The sequence below is a fragment of the Vipera berus genome (assembly GCF_964194415.1).
Source record: "Vipera berus genome assembly, chromosome: 10".
In the NCBI taxonomy this organism is placed as follows: domain Eukaryota; kingdom Metazoa; phylum Chordata; class Lepidosauria; order Squamata; family Viperidae; genus Vipera; species Vipera berus.
This window is the reverse complement of record NC_138213.1, coordinates 18953695-18974684: the sequence shown is the minus strand read 5'-3', so window position 1 is coordinate 18974684 and position 20990 is coordinate 18953695. Positions and strand designations below refer to the sequence as shown.

Here is a 20990-nt window from a genome sequence, read left to right as displayed (position 1 = left end):
CGCGTCCCTTATCAACATTAAGGTTGTAGAAATCATAGTTAATATCGTTATCAGCTTCTTCTTGTTCTGTGTCATTAAAAGTTTAAATTATCTAAATTCTAGAGCTGTGTTTCTCAGCCTTGGTCACTTTTAAGATGTGCAGACTTCAACTCCCAGAATTCCCCAGCCGGCCATGGAAAGGGTGCATTCAGAGAGAAATTCATACTGATTATATTCACACATAAAACTAAGCCAGTATCTTCTCGTCCCACATTTGGGGATCAGAGCTATCACTAATCGCCTGACACAGGTATGGACCAGGCACAAATCAGAAATGGAATATCCTTTAATCTGAATTTAATTAACATTGCATCCGAATTGGATTGTGACATTTTTGGAAGAGGTAATATATACATCTCTGAGATTTCAGAGGCTGATTAAAATTAACCTACTGTTAATTGGGAAACTAAAAAACATAATGCTGAGCACCAATCTCTGGAAACTACATACTGGTTTGTTTTCCTTGTCACACTGAATGATCAAACATCCAGCCACCCTTTAGCCTAGTTCAGGGGGTCTTCAAACTTGGCCCTTTTATGACTTGTGGACTTCAACTCCCAGAATTCCTCAGCTAGCCTGCCTGGCTGAGGAATTCTGGGAGTTGAAGTCCACAAGTCATAAAAGGGCCACGTTTGAAGACCCCTGGCCTAGTTATTGTGCAAATCCAGGACTTGTGCTTAGATTATGGTTCAACGTCATCTGCAGATCCAGAAAACTGGACTGAATAAGCAAAGCATAGATTAGCAAAAGAGAAATCTGGTTTTGAAGAATGATTTACAAATTATAAACAAAAAAAATGTAGAATTTCTTAAGTAGGAAGTAGGCCGCAAATGCCCCTGTTGAGATAGTTTACTCTTTAAACAATGCCCAGCAAAACGTAGGTTTTTATGAAAATCATTGTCCTCAGATATACATTAGGAGGCATATCAAGGCCATCTTTGGAGGTCGTCTCAAAGCACCATTGGTGGTGATAGCTGTAATGATGCCGGGGGTTGTCAAAAGTATCAAGATGGTGGGTGCACTAGTGCCCCTTCCGCCCCAAGAGACCCCCAGGGATCCCCAAAGTAACTCCTCAGAGTTGTGATGTCCAGTTGACTGAATTCCTTTCCAGGATTATTAGGCACCAATGCTACCTTTTGACACAAGGCGAACACTTCTGATGTAAAGCTATTTCCCAAACTTATAACACTGTTAACTTCCTGCCCCTTTTACACTTTTGATTTGGTTTTGCCATTTCATCTCTTTTTCCTACACGCCTTTGAAGCCCATGTTGAAAGGATAAAATTCAATTGATCCAGCTTGATCCTAACAAGCATTTTTGTCTTTCAACAGCAGAGGCCAGCTATGAAGTAGGAATCAAGGATTAGGTTCATCAAAGATCTAAATCCTTAACTCCCAAGTTGGAAACAAAACTGTATTTGCCTAAAATGCAAGAAAAACCAGCCACGTTATGGCTTAATGACATAGTCTGGTTCAGACATCATAAGATTGTCAGTAGATTTTCACAATACGTTTAACTGTGAATGGATGGATATCTCGGTGTAGTTTCCTGGGGAATGCTATGGAAGAAGGTTGTCTTCTGGAACAGGCTTTCAGCTTCCTAGTCTACAGACCTGGCTTCTTTGTGGTCTCCATGCAAGCACTCAGATCCTTTCTAGATAGCAATAGCACTTACTGTGTTTCCCCGAAAATAAGACCGGGTCTTATATTAATTTTTTGCTCCAAAAGATGCATTAGGGCTTATTTCTGGTTAGGGTTTATTTTGGGGGAAATACAGTATTAAATGCGTCCATCTGGCTGATGATCTTAACTGGGGCTTATTCTTGGAGTGGGGCTTATATTATGAGTGTCCTGAAAAATCATGCTAGGGCTTAATTTTCCAGTTGGGTCTCAGATTCGGAGAAACACAGTAGATTTATACAGCGCTTCACAGCACTTTACAGCCCTGTCTAAGTGGTTTACAGAGGCAGCATATTTGTCCCCAACAATCTGGGTCCTCACTTTATGGATCTTGGAAGGAGGGAAGGCGGAGTTAACCTTGAGCCAGTCAGGATCGAACTGCCAAACTGCTGGCAGACAGCAGTCAGCAAAAGCAGCCTGCAGTGCTGCATTCTAACCACTGCGCTACCATGACTTATGAGATGAGTCAAGATCGGTCAGAAACTGCCAGAAATTGTCAGTTTGGCATGCAGCAAGAACTTACCAAACAAGATCGCCCCGTTGTGAGTGCATTTCGGAATGTGTGAGGTGGACAAGTCCTCCCTCTGTGACTGGCCCTTCCCTCCCGGCCCTCCTGCCCCAAGACCAAGCCCACCTGCAGATGCACGTAGTCGTAATCCTCCATCCAGCCACCCTCGCTGCTCTCGTACTGCCCGTCGGGCGAGTCCTGGGCCAGGAACTTGGGCGGAGAAGGCAAGGGCCGTGACTGGATGTTGCTTGCCTTCTCGGAGGGTGTGCCGTGGGGGTGGCTGCCCTCCCCGGAGGAGGCCGGGGACCCCCTGGTCCGTCTGAAGAGCAACGAGGCATTGCCGTGCAGGAAGGAGGCCAGTTGCTTGGTGTCGTCAGGCACCCCCCGTGAGTACATGACCAGGTGCTCCAGGTCATCCGGAGCCCCTGGCTTGCTGGCCACGAGGGCGCTGGGGGCCCAGCCGCAACTCTCCAAGGCCTGGCTGTGCCGTAGTAGCGCCTGATACACCTCCTCCATCTTCTGCACCTGCTTGCTGAGCTTGGAATGGAGGGAGCGGTCGGAGGCCTGGGCGGCGCTGCCCACCACCCCACGAGCAAATTCCAGCAGTTCCCTGAGGGCCCCCTTGATGCTCTCAGCTGCCCCCCGGATGTGGCCTGCGTGGGCCTCCATCCTCTCGAGGCTGCGCCAGCTGCCGCTGATGAAAGACATGAGAGACGAGACAGCTGTGTTGACGCTGCTCTGGAGCCGGGCCAGCGTCTCCATCGCAACATCCTGGTCGAGGGGCAACTCCTTGTCCAGAGCTTCCCGAACGGGCACCGTGTCCAGAGAGGAGTTGGAAAGGTTGCTGCGGGTGCTGCCCGTGCTGGAGGCCGAAAGCCGCTTGCCGTCGGCCCGATCCGTCTGCGGGGGCACGTCGTAGATGTAGTCCCCTTCTCCGTCCTTACTGCTGATCGGCAGCTCTCGGGGCACGTCGTACACCTCCTGGCTGGCCAGTTTTCTCAGCCCTGGTGGGACGTCGTAGATCTCCTGAGCTTCTGACAACCCTTTAGTGCTGGGTGGAGGCACATCGTAGACGTCTTCGGGCAAGGAAGGCTCCGCCAGGGGCGCCAGAGGCTGGGCCAGGATGAGCGGATGACGCGACGGGTCGAAGGGCTTCACTTTGCAGAAGGCGGGGGGCACGTCGTAGGTCTCCTCCCTCACGGGGCCGTCTGGGACATCCTTGCTGACCGAGGGAGGGATGTCGTACACCTGCAGAGATAAATCAACTGTCCCAATTCTATACAGGTAGTCCTCCACATAGAACTGTAACAGAGCCTGCCCATTACGGTCGTAAGATGTCATGGTTGTAAAATCAGGCGTGTAATCAACCAGATTATACAATATTTTTTGCAGCAGTCCTAACAGTGGCCATGTTGCAAATTGCCCAAAGTTAAGTGAGATGACAGGCAGGGGCCCGACCGACAGAACTTTCAATCCACGTCATAAATCGCCCGAAGGTAGGTCCATCATAACTCTGACCAAATGATCTGTTATAAGTCGAGGACTACCTGTATTGTCACTCTTGTTACTTTGTTCATCTCAACCTTGTCCTCATGAAACAGGACCAAGGGAGAAAATGAAATGTGGTAGAAATACTTCCAAGACACTTTTTTTTTTCAAAAGACCAGATTCTTGGATTGATTTACGACCACAATTTCTGTTGCTAAGCGAGACAGTTGTTAAGTGAGTTTTGCCCCATTTTACGACCTTTTTGCCACAGATGTTAAGTGAATCATTGCATTTGTTAAGTTAGTAACCTGGTTGTTAAATGAATCCGACTTCCCCATTGACTTTGCTTGTCGCATGGTATCACATGACCCCAGGATACTGTGACCGTCATAAATATGAGTCAGTTGCCAAGCGTCCGAATTTTGATCATATGACCAAGGGGATGCTGCAATGGTTGTAAGTGGGGAAAACGGTCATAAGTCACTTTTTTCAGTCACTTTAGTCGTTAGTGACTTCAACTGCTCACTAAACCTATGGCTGTACAGTTGAGAACTAGCCGTAGTTGTGACTCGGGCAAAGTCTAGTCTATCCAATGCCTCACAAGCTATGGCTAAGCTGGCACGCTGTCATCTGCAGCCTGATCCTCAAAAGCATCGCTCAGAAAAATTTTCAGTCATGCAAGACTCGAGAGAAATTCTCAAGAAACAAAAGGGTGGGGTGGATGCACCAAAGTGGTTTGGTTAGAGCAGGGGTAGGCAACCTTGGCTCTTTTATGACTCGTGGACTTCAACTCCCAGAATTCCTGAGCCGGCTGGCTCAGGAATTCTGGGAGTTGAAGTCCACGAGTCATAAAAGACCCAAGGTTGCCTACCCCTGGGTTAGAGGTTTGCCCACCTGCCCCAAAATAAGACAATATTCATGGGTCCAGCAGAAAGCATCCTGCTTGGCTGGCGATGCTTATCAGAGGCAACCCCCAGATTTCCCTTCTGGTAAATGGCTGCCTGAGGAGGGGATGCACCCCCTGTGACTGCCGTGTCCTCCGAGCGCCCGTGAGAGGCTCTCAGAAATTCCCAGGGAGGCCAGCTTGGTTCTCTGTTTCTAGACATGCTGTATTTGCATTTGTTTATTTAGATCCTTTCTGTGGCTGCCCGTCAGAGACAAGCAGGCACCTGGTGGCACCTCTTAGAATAGGGGTAGGCCACCTTGGCTCTTTTATGACTTGTGGACTTCAACTCCCAGAATTCCTAAGCCAGCCTGGCTCAGTATGGAAACCTCTCCCTTTTCCCTCAGCGTGGCTGGCTTAGGAATTCTGGGAGTTGAAGTCCACAAGTCATGAAGGGGCCATAGTTCCCCCATGCTGGCTCAGGAATTCTGGGAGTTGAAGTCCACGAGTCATAAAAGAGCCAAGGTTGCCTACCTCTGGCCTAGGCCTAGGCTGCTTTATGACTCGTGGACTTCAACTCCCAGAATTCCTGAGTCAGCCATGCTGAGAGGAAAGGGAGAGGTTTCCAAGCTGAGCCATGCTAGCTCAGGAATTCTGGGAGTTGAAGTCCACAAGTCATAAAAGAGCCAAGGTTGCCTACCCCTGTCTTAGAACAACAATTTTTATGAGGAAAAAAAATACAAGCTTCCATAAAATGCTGTGAAGGATTAAACCACTGTTTGTCAAACTTGGCAACTTGAAGATATGTGGACTTCAACTCCCAGGATTCCCCAGCCAGCTAGCCACACCTCTGCAAGTTGTCAAGTTGCTGATGTAGGTTTGCAATAAAAGCTGGCTCCCATCTCGGTGTGGCCCTCGGTGCCTCTGAAGAAGGGAGCTGCAGCTCACAAAGGCTTATGCCAGTCCAGAAAATATTTGGTTGTCCTCAAAGGTGTGACCAGACTCCTCCGGGTGTTTGGCCACCCTCGACTAACAGGCATCGTAACTCTGAGCAGCTGAAGTCCTTTGCTCTCAATACAGGTCGTCCTGGACTTACAACCACAATCGAGCCCCAAATTTCTCTGAGACATTTGTCATTTGAGTTTTGCCCCATTTAATGACCTTTCTTGCTACAGTTGTTAAGTGAATCGCTGCAGTTGGTAAGTTAGTAACCCAGTTGCTAAGTGAATCTGGCTTCCCCCATTGACTTTGCTTGTCAGGAGGTCGCAAAAAGGGGATCACGTAACCGTGGAAGGCTGCAACCGTCGTAAATATGATCACATGACCATGGGGACGCTGCAAAGTTGTAACTGTGAAAAACGGCCATAAGTCACATTTTTCAGTGCTGCTGTAACTTTGAGGGTCACTAAACAAACTGATGTAAATTGAGGACTGCCTGTACTTGTTTACCTTTGTGCTTCTGTATAACACCTGGTCCCGATGTTTACTTTCCAGGTGTGATGATGACACGTGGGAAGGACCAAGGAGGCTAGAATGATAGATAAGGGGCGGTATAGGCCACAGCAGGATAAAGAGCAGAACAAATTCTAATTTCATGACTTTCTTGGTCACAGTTGTCAAACAAACCACAGCAGGGTTAAAATGAAACATGTGATCATTAAGCAAAGACTTAGCAGTTGAGAAACCCAGAGCTACAGATACTTAGGGCCCTGTGATTAAGGAACTGCAATGTTTATTTTATTTTTCCTTTCGGATTACATTTAGAAACCAATTGTCAATTTCGCTTTGCCTCAAGGACTTGAATGTAAAACAAAGGGCAGGAAAGTTAATAATTACTTTATTACCTTGGAGAAGAAGGGTGTGACTCTGGGGTGTGTGTGTGTGTGTGTGTGTGTGTGTGTGTGTGTGTGTCCCCTCCAGGCACAGAATGTGCAGAAACACCAACTCCTGCTGGCAAGGAAGGTGTCAGCCGAAGGAGCAAGTGGCAAAATGCCCAGTTCTAACAATTCACAATCTGATTTTAATGAGGCATCTCAAGTGGGGTGGTGGGGGTGGGGGTCAAGGGACCTATACAGTAAATATCAGGAGTGATAAAAACTAGCAATGCAAACTCCTCCTCCAGTTTAGGCAGTCAAGATATGATCCTTCAGCAACTCGGGCTGAATTTTGCAATTTTGTTCTGTGACTTAGGACCACAATTTGGGATCAGGATTTCTGCTGATAAGCAAGGTGGTGAGTCATACCTGATCTTTACAACCTTTTCTGCCACGGATTTCAAACGAATTACAAGTGGTTAAGTATATCAAGGGGTTATTAAGTATATTACGTGGTTGTTATTATTATATTAAGTGGTTGTTAAACAAATCTGGCTCCCCCTGTCGGAAGCCAACCGGGAAGGTTACAAATGGCGATCACAACCCCGGGATGTTGCATCTCTCGTACATACTTGTCGGTTGCCAAGCACCTGAATTTTGATCACAAGACCATGGGGATGCTGCAACGGTCATAAGTGCAAGGACCGATCGTAAGTCACTTTTTTCAGTGCTGGTCACTAAACGAATGCTTGTAATTCGAGGACTCCTTGCATCCAGCTACAGGCTCTGCTGTCTCGTTTCTGAGCATCCTCTTTGCTCAGGCCCCCAAGTCTTCCCTTTGTGCCAGGCCAAATCCCGAGTCCAGCAAAGGAGGCTGAGTTGTGCACAGACAAGGAAGAAGAAGACACACAGGTTGTCTACGAATTACAGCGGTTCATTTAGTGCACCATTACTGTAGCACCGAAAAAAGTGACACGACCGTTGCAGCATCCCCATGGTCAATGTGATCAAAATTTCAGGCTCTTGGCAACTGACTCATATTTATGACAGTTGCCATGTCCCGGGGTCATGCCACCTTCTCACAAGCAGAATCAATGGGGAAGCCAGATTCACTTAACAACCGTGTCACTAACTTAAGAACAGCAGCGATTCCTTTAACAACTGTGGCAACAAAGGTTGCAAAATGGGGCAACACTCACTTAGCCAACTGTCCCACTGAGCAACAGAAATTTTGGGCACAATTGTGGTTGTAAGTCGAGAACTACCGGTAGTGACCATTTAAAGTTGCAAGGGCACTGAAAAAAGTGACTTCTGGCCATTTTTCAAACTTATGGCCACTGCAGCCTTCTTGTGGTCACGTGACCAAAATGCGGACACTTAGCCAACCGCCATGCATTTATGACGGTTGCAGCGTCCCAAAGTCACGTGATCCCCATTTGTGACCGTCAAGTCCACGAGGAAGCCAGATTCACTTAGCAACCATGTTACTAACTCAAGAACTGCGGTGATTCACTTAACAACTGCGGCAAGAAAGGTGGTAAAATGAGGCCACATTCACTGAACAAATGTTCACTTAGGACAGGGGTCGGCAACCTCGGCTCTTTTATGACTCGTGGACTTCAACTCCCAGAATTCCTGAGCCAGCTATGCTGGCTCAGGAATTCTGGGAGTTGAAGTCCACGAGTCATAAAAGAGCCGAGGTTGCCGACCCCTGACTTAGGAACAGGACTTTTGGGCTCAACTGTGGCCGGAATTTACTTACCTATAAAAGACGAGCAGAAGCTCTTTCCTGGGGCAAGAAAGCTTGTAAAATAGGGCAAACTCACGGAACAAACCGTCTTTCTTAGCAACAGAGAGTTTCAAAAAATTCAGTTGCGGTCGTACGTTGAGGACTACCTGCATGCAGGAGAGGCTTTCTCACAATACACAAAGGCAAACCCACAGAAGAGACACGATGGCTAAATCCCAGCCTCGCCAAAATGACCAGCAGGCCGGTGTAATTGACCAGGGGGCCTTCCACTGGCTCAACCCCACTGCCCCTTCTCCAGACCCCTTCCACCTAACTAAACCACGACTTCCACCCCAATCCAGGGCGCTCCTGGCTCCCCACTCACCCCTTGCAGGGTCTTCTCCACACTGGGCGGCACATCGTAGATCTCATGGGCTCCGCTGTTGGCAGTCTTGCCCACCATCGCAGGGCTGTCGTAGACCTGGTCGAAGGAAACGTTGTGAACTTGCTTTCAGGGGATTAACCAAATTCCCTCCCTGCTTTTCTCCAATCTACTCCACCCTGCACATCTCGTCTCAGGATTCTGAGCTATGGCAGGCCTCGTGAGTAGCTTCTGGCTTCCCCACCACCCGCTTTCTTTGATAAAAGATCCGTGGTGGCGTAGGGGTTAGAATGCAGCATTGCAGGCTAACTCTGCCCACTGCCAGCAGACCCAGACTGTTGGGGGCAACAGGCTGACTCTGTAAACTGCTTGGAGAGGGCCGTAAAGCACTATAAAGCAGCATATAAGTCTAATTGCTGTTGCTGTTGGTATAAAGAGCAAGACCAAGGTGGAGCAGGGCCTTTGCGCCCAAGTTCCTTAATTTTTAAGCTCCTTCATTAGCTCTCCAATCTCCCACCTCCCACAGGAGGCAATCCCTTTGCAATGCCAGCTGGCACTGGGAAAGCAAGCAAGGAAGCAGCGGTTCTTCTGATGAGAGGATGGTTGGCCGAGTCCTAATTCTACCTTCATGAGAAATCTGGTCCCTGGTACTGCTTATCACCCATCTATTCTGGCCTGTTATCTGAATGGCTGATTTCTGCTCTCTTAACCAGGTATCCTTAGCTTGGATCTTGATTGTGATTCTTAAGTTACTTTTTCTTTAAAAAAGTGGTGCAAGACATTTTATCATTTCATACAGCTAGTCCCCAGCGTACGACCACAACGGACCCCAAAATTTCCGTTGCTAATCGAGACAATTGTTTAAGTGAGTATTGTCTTATTTTGCAACCTTTCTGTTCAGGATTGTTAAATGAACCACTGCCATTCTTAAGGTTGCTACCTGAAATCTGGCTTCCCCGTTGACTTTGCTTGTCAGAAAGTTGCAAAAGGGGATCACATGACCCCGGGACACTGTGACCGTCGTAAATATGAGTCAGTTGCCAAGCAACCAAATGTAAATCACGGGGCTGCTGCAACGGTTGTGTGAAAAATGGTCATAAGTCACTTATCTCAGTTCCGTTGTAACTTTGAACGGTCACTAAATGGGTTGCTTATGTCGAGGACTACTTGTAACTCATGATATATTAGTAAAGTGCAGTCTCCAGGATCATTTTGATCCCTGGTTAGCTTATTCATCTCCCCACTTTTACTTTAGCCTTTTCTTTTTTCACCTTTCTTTCACCTCTTGGTCTATCCAGGGGTAGACAACCCTGGCTCTTTTATGACTCGTGGACTTCAACTCCCAGAATTCTGAGAGTTGAAGTCCACGAGTCATAAAAGAGCCAAGGTTGCCTACCCCTGGTTAACAACGCAAAAAGTTGCCTCTTCTGATCGCTGCTGCCTAGTAAAGTTCACTTAACATTGTTTGAAAAAAATTTATTGCTTTACAAAAAAGCAATCAGCACTAAGAAAAGATGAAGCTGCCTGGAGCAGCCTACATATAGTCCTCGATTTACAACAGCTTGTTTAGTGATCGTTCGAACTTTCAACGGGACTGAAAAAAATGACTGACAACTGTTTTTCACACTTACGACCTTTGCAGCATCCCCAGGGTCATGTGATCAGAATTTGGATGCTGGGCAACCGACTCATACGTATGACCATTGCTGTGTCCCCGGGGTCATGTGACCCCCCTTTAGATAAGCCAAGTCAATGGGGGAAGCCAGATTCACTTAACAATTGTGCTACTAACTTATCAGCTGTTGGTGATTCCCTTAACGGCTGTGACAATGAGGGCCGTAAAAATGGGGCAAAACTCACTGAACAAATGTCTCACCTAACAAGAAAAAGGTTGGGCTCAACTTTGGTCGTAAGTCGAGGACTACCTGTGTAAGCCCTTAAATCCCCACTTTCCCTGCTGCTATTGCCGAAGCGGGCAAGAAATTGGCAGAGCCACGTCGGAGGGGGAGATGGGAGGCGTATACGTGCAACAAACAAATAAACAAAATTCAAGTGATCTTTAAAGAGTCCGTATACGTCCCAGGAAGGCCTGGAGGAACGTTGTCCATGGGGTCGCGATGGGTCGAACACGGGTTCGTAGCTAAACAACAACATACATCCCAAGCCCAGTTTGACAAGTCTTGGGCGAGGAGCGTAAAAGCAGGGTCTCTTCCCGGCCACCCCACCCCTCCCCACTGCCCCCTTTGCCCCAAGAGACAAAGCTGGCGCACTCACTTCCTGTCCGCTCCTGTTCACCATCAAGCCCCGTGTGGGGGGGACGTCGTAGATCTCCTGGAGCTGTCGGGGGACATCATATTCATCCTGCTGCTCTCCTTTGGGGGACTCGTAAATGTAGACCTGCCCCACCCGTGTGGGCACCACCACCTGCCAAGGAAAGGAGAGGATGGTCCAGGGCCTCTACTATGTTCAAGCCTATGCTAGGGGCCTGACGGTTGCTGGGATTGGGTATCTCTAGTTTAATGAGAAGAAGGACCAGGGAGGACAAGAGAGCAGGGTTCCAATATTTGAGGGGCTGCCATAAAGAAGGGGGGGGGTCCAACCTAATCTCCAAAGCATCAGAAAGCAACAGGTGGAAACTCATCAAGGAGAGAAGCAACCTAGAACTAAGGAGGAATTTCCTGACAGTTAGAACAATTAACCAGTGGAACAACCTGCCTCCAGAAGCTGTGAATGCTCCAACACTGGAAGTTTTTAAGAAGAGACTGGACAGCCGTTTGTCTGATATGGTATAGGGTTTCCTGCCTGAGCAGAGGAGTTGGACTAGATGACCTCCAAGGTCCCTTCCAGCTCTATTCTATTCTATTCTATTCTATTCTATTCTATTATTCTATTCTATTCTATTCTATTCTATTCTATTCTATTCTATTCTATTCTATTCTATTCTATTCTCCATTCCATTCCATTCTATATTCTATTCTATTCTATTCTATTCTATTCTATTCTATTCTATTCTATTCTTATTCCTATTCTATTCTATTCTTATTCCTATTCTATTCCATTCCATTCTATATTCCATTCTATATTCCATTCTATATTCTATTCTATTCTGTTCTGTTCTATTCTATTCCTATTCTATATTCCATTCAATTCCATTCTATATTCTATTCCATTCCATTCCATTCCGTTCTGTTCTCTTTTCTATCCTATTCTATTTTCCATCCCATCCCATCCCATCCTATTCTATTCTATTCTATTCTACTGTATGTCTTCTTCAATCTCAGGTCTTCTGTCGGACTCCTGGAAGTTTGATGGCTCTGTGCAGAATCCTAGCTGTTCCTAGCCCTGCACTCTCCTGGATAGAGTGCTCTGATGCCATTTGTGGGATCTGTGGGAGACCTTCTCCCAGCTTAGGGGTCTTGGTCCAGAGTTCTCCTACCATGAACACATTGGCCTGGACTTTCCTCATCCTCTCTAGTTCCTCCTTCGGGCCCTGGTGCTTCTCCAGCTTCTCATAACTTCTCATATTCTCATAATAGAATATTCTATTCTATTCTATTCTCCATTCCATTCCATTCTTTAGGGTAGGTGGGCGTGGCCGGGAAAGAATGATGGACAACTCCATCAAGAACTCCTCTCAGGACCTCTTTTTCTTGGGAGACCCTCCCTGACAGAAAATCTTTGTCAGACCTGCCCCAACTCGGTCCCCTTAGCAAAGGAAGACCCACGACTCTACCTATAGTGAAAGGTATACTTTTACTAAAAGCCAAGTGGATTACAGAAGAGCAAAGTCAGAACTGAAGTCCGTGCACCAAATTTTCCCGGTTAACTTTCCCAGGCCAGTCCCTCTTCTCCCCTGGGCCCTTGTTGTCCAGTTATATTTGCATAAAATGTTTTTTGCAACGGTCTTGCACTCTTCTTTCAAGGGCAAAACCCCTGAAAACTCTGAGTGTCTCTGAGAGGCAACTTCTTCCCACCAACTACGTCTGTCTCCCTTTGGCTCCTTCCCCCCACCTAGTTTATGGCAGACTGGCAGCTAGAGAGGCAAAGCTCAAGTGTATGGTGGCAGCTCTGACAATCTTTTCTATGAACTGGACTAGCTGCATGGGTAGCTGTATACAGACCATGGATCACTCTAGCAGAGGCCCATCATTCAGAGGAAGCCAGCATAACAACAACATCAACTGGAGCACCACTTGAACACCATCATCGGCATTGACAAATTCGCCATTAGTCAATTGAAAAAGGCGGCCTTACTAGGAACTGCTTCCATCCTGTGACAATATCTGTAATACCATCAAACATCCACATCTGCCTATCCCAGGTCCTTGGGTAAGGACTCAATAGGTAGACAAAAATGCCAAAACATCTGGCTGACTCTGCAATTATTATCAGAATAGAATAGAATAGAATAGAATAGAATAGAATAGAATAGAATAGAATAGAATAGAATAGAATAGAATAGAATAGAATAGAATAGAAATAGGAACAGAAACAAGAGCAAGAATAGAATAGAAATAGAAATAGGAATAGGAATAGAATAGAATAGAAATAGGAATAGAATACGAATAGGAATAAGAATAGAAATAGGAATAAGAATAGAATAGAATAGAATAGAATAGAATAGAATAGAATAGAATAGAATAGAATAGAATAGAATAGAATAGAATAGAATATTGAATAGAATTGAATATTGAATAGAATAGAATAGAATAGAATAGAATAGAATAGAATAGAATAGAATAGAATAGAATAGAATAGAATAGAATAGAATAGAATAGAAATAGGAACAAGAACAAGAACGGAACAGAACAGAACAGAAGCTGGAAGGGACCTTGGAGATCTTCTAGTCCAATTCCCTGCTCAAGTAGGAGATCCTTTTGTCTTCCCAAGCAAGGGTGAAAGCTTATCAGAAAGAGACCCAACCTGGAAATGAGGAGGAATCTCCTGCCAAGGAGAACAATTAGCCAGTGGAACACCTTGCCTCTTGGAGTTGTGGATGCTCCATCAATAGAAATTTTCAAGAAAAGATTGGACAACCCTTTGTCTGGTATGGTATAGGGCAGGGGTCTGCAACCTTGACAACTTTTAAGACTTGTGGAGGAGTTCTGGGAGCTGAAGTCCACAAGTCTTAAAGTTGTCAAGGGTGCAGACCCCTGGTATAGGGTCTCCTGCCTTGGGCAGGGGGTTGAACTAGGTCCCTTTCTACCCCTAGGACTCTATGATTCTTGAGTTTGTAACCTTTAACTTGGGCAAAACGATGCATCCTAGGGCAAAACCTTTTCAAACAAGGTACCTCAAATGGGCTAACTTAACAGAATGTGACCAAAATTTAGGACCCATAACTCCTTTGGAATTGAAATTTGGCAGATTTTATAAAACATTTTATGACACAAAAATTACCATAAATTATTTGACGTAATATTTCTTGTGGTCAGCTGTTTTATTTTTATTTATTTTTATTTTATTTTAATCCCATTTATATCCCACCCTTCTCCGAAGACTCAGGGCGGCTTACAATTTAAGCACAAACCAATGTGCTTAGCAATATGTGTTGATGCTATACAATTCAATATAGGCAAATACATCCCTGAATTTTTATTTTTCCCCCCAGTACATTAAAAGCTCTGCCATTATAAGGAAATCTCTCTGAAACAATGACCCAAGGGATCAGTTGTCCACTATAATTTAAATCAGGGGTGGGGACCCCTGGCCCTTTTTGTGAAAAGCCATGGCTGGCTCTGGAATTCTGGGAGTTGACGTCCACAAGTCATAAAAGGCCCATGGTTCCCCACCCCTGATTTAAAGGGATATGAATGTTTCCCCTTTGTATTTTGTTTCCTTCTGTTGGTTCTGTGTGTCTTCCTGACTTAAGCGAAAGATCATTTCTTAAATACGATTAACAAACAGGAACCCTTCTTACTTACGCTTTGTATTATTGATTGCAAGATTGTCGCTGATACAACACTGCTAATTTTCGTCAGCTAAGACGGCTTTTTAATTTTCTCCCCTTCTAGTGATAAAGTCCTGTGCCTGGATGCTCTAATGAATAATAAGGAACGACATTTTATCTCTTTCTATGCTTCTTCAGCTGCTCTCTAGCATCCCAGAAAAGCACACTCTGGAGCAAATTTCATCCAGTTTCATCCTGGAAGTAGCATTCAAGGGATGTTCTAAGACAGCAGCTCCCAACCTTTTGAGCACCAGGTTTTTCCGTGGACTAGAGGAGGGGGTGGCGTGGTTTCATGTGCTGCCTGCATCCTGCAGATGGGGCTTTGCTTGTTTGTGCGGACCGTTCGTTGGCATGCCGCAGCCCGGTACTGCTCCACGGACAGGGGGTTGGGGACCCCTGTTCCAGGCCAGTGATCCCCAACCATTTTGGTTCTGTGGATCTGCAGAAGCAGCGGCGGTGGGAGGAAGCGGGGAGAGGGGATGGTTTCACGCACGTGCCCGCTGCTTGTGCAAATAGATCTTTGCACACTCACCTGCCACTTTGTGAGACCTAGTTCCCAAGAGGCTGGGCTGCAGATGGGGGTGGGGACCCCTGTTCTAGGCAACTGCCAGAGGCCACATCTCAGCATCCTCTGAAATTGAGGTTGAGTCCTCCCCAGTGTTGCAATTACTTGTGGATAATGGGAGGAGGGGTCCAACCCATCTGGAGTTTCTCTGCTTGAGGAAGACTGAATTCCAAGGGACCCAGGCCTTGCGAAACAGCATTCGCTACAACAGCCAGGATCTCACCCACATTTTTTGTTTTTCTTTTTGGTGTGTGTGTGTGTGTGTGTGTGTGTGTGTGTCAGCTTCCATCTGTTCATGTCTTCTTTCACCGTCCTCAGCTCCGCTTTTGCCAAACCTGAATTCTTTCAAGACTCTCTCTGCCCTCAGAACCCCCACCCTTCCACCCAAGGCCTCAAAGGAGGCTAGTCTTTCCTGCGAGGCTTCAACCCGGCTCTCCTTGAGCCCGACCGAGTCGGCAGAGGATCCGTGATTCCGCAACTCAGCGCTGCAGAAACTGGAGTGGGCAATGCACGCAAGGATCCCGTTTTAAAAATGGCCTGCACCCCCATACCTCATCCCCAGCACACGAGGTGCTACCAACGCTTTCTCCAGAAGAGGGCACTGACCACCCGCTAGCCGCTCCTGGCGAGGCTTGCGAAGTCTGGCGCTTGCAGCAAGAGCTGCCCCCCCCAAGGGAAAAGTGGAATGACATCACTTTCTATTTTTAGAGAGGAGCAACTGAGGGGCTTAGAGCCGGTGCACAACGAGGGCCGTTTCCCTCCTGGGTGAAAGGAGAGACCCTGGAGCCAGGAGCAGCCTTCCCAGCTGTTGTTTGTTTGCAGAGAAAACACACACACACACACACACACACAGAAAGACCGACATACCAGCCACTGCTACTCAGACAGCGTGCAGAGGCTGGGCAAGCTACACTGGAGAATTGTGTGCCCTCCAGCTGCAGTCACACTCGATCTATGCAAAGTCAGAACCACACCGAGGGATTTGATGGCAAAGTCAGCTTCAGCAAAAAAAAATAGAGTTTGACAACTGCAAACCTCCTTGGATGTCTAGTGTCAGATGCCAATTAACAGTTAAGATTGCTTGCATCCTGAAAACCACACCTGGCACCGTTTCAGTTAACTCTCCAGCGCTGAAATCCCCAGCAATCTATTGTCTGTCTGTCTGTCTGTCTATCATCTCTGTCTCTCTCTCATCTATCTATCTATCTATCTATCTATCTATCTATCTATCTATCTATCTATCTATCTATCTCATCTCTATATATACACACACAGACCTATTTATTTATTAGATGTATATGACTGCCCAACTCACACAATCTCTCTCATCCATCCATCCATCTATCTATCTATCTATCTATCTATCTATCTATCTATCTATCTATCTATCTATCTATCTATCTATCTACCTACCTACCTACCTACCTACCTATCTCATCTCTATATACACACAGACACACACACACACACCTATTTATTAGATGTATATGACTGCCCAACTCACACACAGTGACTCCAAGCAGTGTACACGTTAAAAATCAACAATGTAAAATCCCCCCAAGCCAGCCCCCACACCCCATAGCACCAGCAAAATGGAAGAGCAAGGAGGGGGCCGAGCTTATTTTGAGAGAATAAGGCAGGGAGGGTTATTCCTCCCTGTTCCAAAGGGGGGGGGAGCCACTCCAAGTGATCCTCGCCTTTCAGTCAATCATTTAGCGACCATTTGAAGTTACAACAGCGCTGGAAAAAATGACTGAAGATCAGTCAGTTGTCACTCTTGCAATCGTCCAGCATCCCCACGGTTACGTGATCAAAAGAGGAGGTGCTTGGCTTATATTTTACAGCACTTGCCATGTCCTGAGAAATACACATTTCTGTTGTTCTGTTCCATAATTATAACTGCAACCCAATTTTTTTTCTATTCTTGGGTTTTGCTTAGAGACTGTTCTCAACACTCTTCTGATTGGGGGTGATGTGCCAGATGAGCAGTTTCTTAACCTGTAAGTGGCATCTGTTCCCCTGCCCCTTTTTCCCCAGGGGATCCCCCCTCTCTCTGCCCCCCCATGTCCAAAACTGCCCAGAGGAATCACCTAGAGGAGGCCAAGGTCCCTTGGGGCAGGAGGAAGGCTGCAGGAAGCATTTCCTGCAAACCCCACAGGCAGTCCTCAGCTTACGACTACAGTCGGGACCGGGATATCTGCGGATAAGCAAGCCAGCTGTTAAGTGAGATTTCCCCCATTTTACAACCTCTCTTATGGCCAGGGCTGTTAAGTGAATCATTGGAGTTGTTAAGTTAGTAACATGGTTGTTAAGTGAATCCTCATTGAGTTTGCTTGTCAGAAGGTCGTAAAAGGGGACCCCGCAACTGTGATAAACACATGCCAGTTGCCAGGCGTCCGAATTTTGATCACGTGGCAGTGGGGATGCTGCAGCGATTGCTAAGTGTGAAAAATGGTCATCGGTCCCTTTTTTTTCAATACTGTTGTCGTTTTGAACAGTTCCTAAACGAACCTCTGTTAAGTCGAGGATGCCCGTACCTGCATTCCCCATGGTTTGCTCCAGGATCGGCACTTGGTGCCCCTTGGGCCTCCCGCGCTCAAAGCCACAAGGTGAATCTGGGGAGAGACGTGGGGGGGGGAGGCTACGAGACCCCTCCTCAAATCCCTTCCTTCCTCCCAGCCTCTCCTTCAAGATCAGCAGCAAGAGAAACACACAGGGCTTGGGAAGGAGAGGGTGCTGGAAGGAAGCAGCATCCAGTCTGGTGCACACACACACACACACGCACACACACACACACACACACATTCTCTCTCCCCCTCTTTCTCTCTCTCTGCCTTTCTCCTTCTTCCTCTCCCCTTTCTCTTTCTCTTTCTCTTTCTTTCTGCCTTTCTTTCTCTTTCTCCCTCTCTCCTTCTCTTTCTGCCTTTTTCCTTCTTCCTCTCCCTTTCTTTCTCTCTCCCCCTCTCTCTCTCTTTCTCCCTCTCTCTCCCTTTTCCTTCTTCCTCTCCATCTTTCTCTCTCTCTCTCCCTCTCTCTCTCTCTTTCTCCCTCCCTCTCTCAAAGGACTCTGCCTGCTGCTAGTATCAATTCACACAGAGCCACATAAAAACTCTGGTTGCACTGGCCCAGAGAAGACCAGGCCTGCCGTGTGAATGTTATTAGGCCTAGATCTACTAGATCTTTGCTTGGTTAAACTGCTTAGACAGGACTTGAAATAAACCTGGTCTGTTTATTCCTGGCACACACATAAGACTTTTGTGCCAACGCTCCAGTTTTGCCTGCTCTGGATTCGCACAAACAGCAGCCAGTACAAGGTCCCCTCACAGTCATCCCAGGGCTGGAGCCAAACGAGCCGAGAGGCTGAGCAGGGGCTCCTGTGCCCCCCCCCCTTTTGCAGGAAGGCCCCCTCCAACCCCAGCCCTGCCCAGGAAGGGAGACCAAGGTGCCTCTGTGACGGAGGCCCAGCAGAAGTCATTTCCGTTCCCAGGATAGGACCGGAAACGGCTCTTTGGGGCCTCCTGCAACACCCCACCCGGGCACAAGTCCGGCCGTTGCAGATCTGAAGTCCAGCCCTTGGCCTTGTTCCAGGCTGCTGCTTGGCTGGATGGAAGAACGGGCGAGAGGAACGCGCAGGGCACGAGTGCCTTGGCACAAGGAGCACAGATCTGGAAGCGCCTCTTCTCCCTTCCCCCCCCCGCCCCCCCCCCTTGCAATCCCAACTGCCCAGGAGGACACGAGCCCACCCCATTCCTTCAGCTGTTTGAAGCAGAGGGAGGGTCTGCTGGCAGCCCACCCACCAACACGTTGCCCTGCAGACCTAGGCAGGCCACACCTGCTTCCTGCCCCCCCCCCCCAAATCCTCTGAACGGGATAGGAATACTCGGCTTTTCTGGTGCAGAAAGGAAGAGCCAGAGGCTGGATCTGGCCATGCGCCATCTGGAATCATGTTTCTGGAAGCTCCCAAGCCTGGAGGGAAGGACAGCCAGCTGCCTGCCCCACTGGGTCCTGCAGCAGCTGGTGTTCACGGGACCCAGGCTGCAATGCCCAACCTGGCGCCCACCAAGAGCCCAGGGAGCCTTGCCCAGCCTAAACTGGTAGCAGCTCTAGCCTAGTTCTCCATCCCCTGGAGCCTCCCTGCCCCCATGCTCAGATGGCCCCTGGCTGGTCACATGAGACCCACCCGCCTACTGGAGCCACTGAAGGCCGGCCAGGGTGGTCTGGCCCCAAAGCAGCCAAGGGAGAGGGAGGGAGGGAGGGAGGGAGGGGAGATACGAGCCCCCTTTTCGACTAACTGCCCAATTTGCAAGGGGAGGAGACAGGCAATATTTGCAGGGCCCAGACTGTCCCCTGCTGTGGGACTCTATCTGCAAAGAGAGAGGGAGAGAGAGGGAGAGAGAAGAGAGGAAAAAGAAAGAAAGAGAAAGGGAGGGGGAGAGAAAGAGAAAAAGAGAAAGAGAGAGAGAGAAAGAGGGAAAGAGAAAGGGAGAGACAGAGTGAAAGAGGAGAAAGAGAAAGGGAAGGGGAGAGAGTGAAAGAGAGAGGAGAGGGAGGGAGAAAGAGAGAGAGGAGAAAAAGAAAGAGAAAAAGGGGGGAGAGAGAAAAAGAGAGAAAGAGGGAGAGAAAGAGAAAGGGAGAGACAGAGCGAAAGAGGAGAAAAAGAAAGAGAAAGGGAGAGAGTGAAAGAGAGAGAGGGAGAGAGAATCCCTCCCATGCCACTTTCTCAACCTGCCCTCCCTCGAAAGGCTGGTACAGATTATCCCCGAATTACAATTATAATGGTCAAAAAAGACATGACCAGTCATAAAGCAGGTTGGTCAACTGCACGACCCGTTTTGCAGTGCCCCAAAGTACGGTCATATAACCGTGGGGAGGACCCAACTTTGAACCTGGGTCATAAATAACCCCCAAGTAGGTCCATCGGAACTTTGAGGAGCCACCAAGCAATCGGTCGTAAGCCGAGGACTCTCTGAATGAGGTGCAAAGGCTTTGCCTACAAAGATGCAGAAGCAGCTAGGATGGCATTTTTCAGGTTGAAGGAGGATTCTTCCTCTTTCTACACCCCCGTCACCCCCTTAGCTTAATCCAGCTCTCCCAAAGAGGGTGCCCTCCAGATATGGACACCAAGGCCCATGATCCCCAGCTGAAGAGCCCCGCTACATACGGCAGCCTTGGATCATCCCTGTTTGAGGGTTTTTCGGATCGGCTGGTGTGGAAAAAGAGAGACATGGAGCCCAGATGCCCCATCTTGGCCACCTACCTTGCCTTGGGCCTTGGGGGGGTCCCAGCCGTGGCCGTCCATAGAAGGGGGGACCTGATAAATGTCCTGTCCCAGGCCAGAGGGGGCTGGAGGGACCTGGTAAATGTCCTGGGATGGGCAGGCCGGCCCGACTGGCACCTGATAAACATCCTGGGCTTGAGAAGAATTTTGCTTGGCGTAGGTGGGAATCTGTTTGCTGGAAGGAGACTGGAAGGGCCCCGGGGCCCCTGGGGTCTTGTTGGGTGCTGGCACCAAGTAGACATTGTCCTCTTGGGGAAGGTAGGAAGGGTGCATGTGGGTGTACTGAGAGGCAGGGGAGAGCGAGGTGTAGCCCCCTTGCTGGGAGAAGGCGAGGGGGGTCTGTCCGGCGGGCTGTGGCAGCGAAGGCTGGGGGGAGCCCTGGACGGGCCCCGGGAACTGCTTCTTGTCATACATCCCCACCAGGATCTTGAGGCGGTTGCCTGGCACGATGCCCTGCCGCCCGTGCAAGGAGCAGAGCCACCAGCCATCCAGGCCTTGCGTGTTGCGCTCCAGCACCGTCATGATGTCCCCCTTGCGGAAGGAGAGCTCGTCCGGGGACTCGGCCACGTTGTCGTAGAGCGCTTTGGCCAGCACATTCTGCAAGAGAGGCAGAGCAAAGGGTCTCGCGTCAGGCCAGGATTCACTCAACTAGCCCGGTTTCTGGAACAGGCCCA

General features: G+C 48.2%; 1 protein-coding gene across 2 annotated transcripts in view; it reads right to left on the bottom strand.

The window, feature by feature from the left end:
* Positions 1 to 20990, bottom strand: part of BCAR1 (BCAR1 scaffold protein, Cas family member) — a 58332-nt gene that overhangs the window by 4156 nt on the left and 33186 nt on the right. The window contains exons 2-5 of one of the 2 annotated variants that reach the window (XM_081335783.1): positions 20296 to 20913; positions 10798 to 10947; positions 8527 to 8622; positions 2354 to 3475 (exon numbers count right to left, since the gene is read on the bottom strand). In XM_081335783.1, the coding sequence (XP_081191909.1) occupies positions 2354 to 3475; positions 8527 to 8622; positions 10798 to 10947; positions 20296 to 20913 (1986 nt within the window). The remainder of the gene's footprint in view (positions 1 to 2353; positions 3476 to 8526; positions 8623 to 10797; positions 10948 to 20295; positions 20914 to 20990) is intronic. The other variant, XM_081335784.1, reaches the window with a different exon arrangement.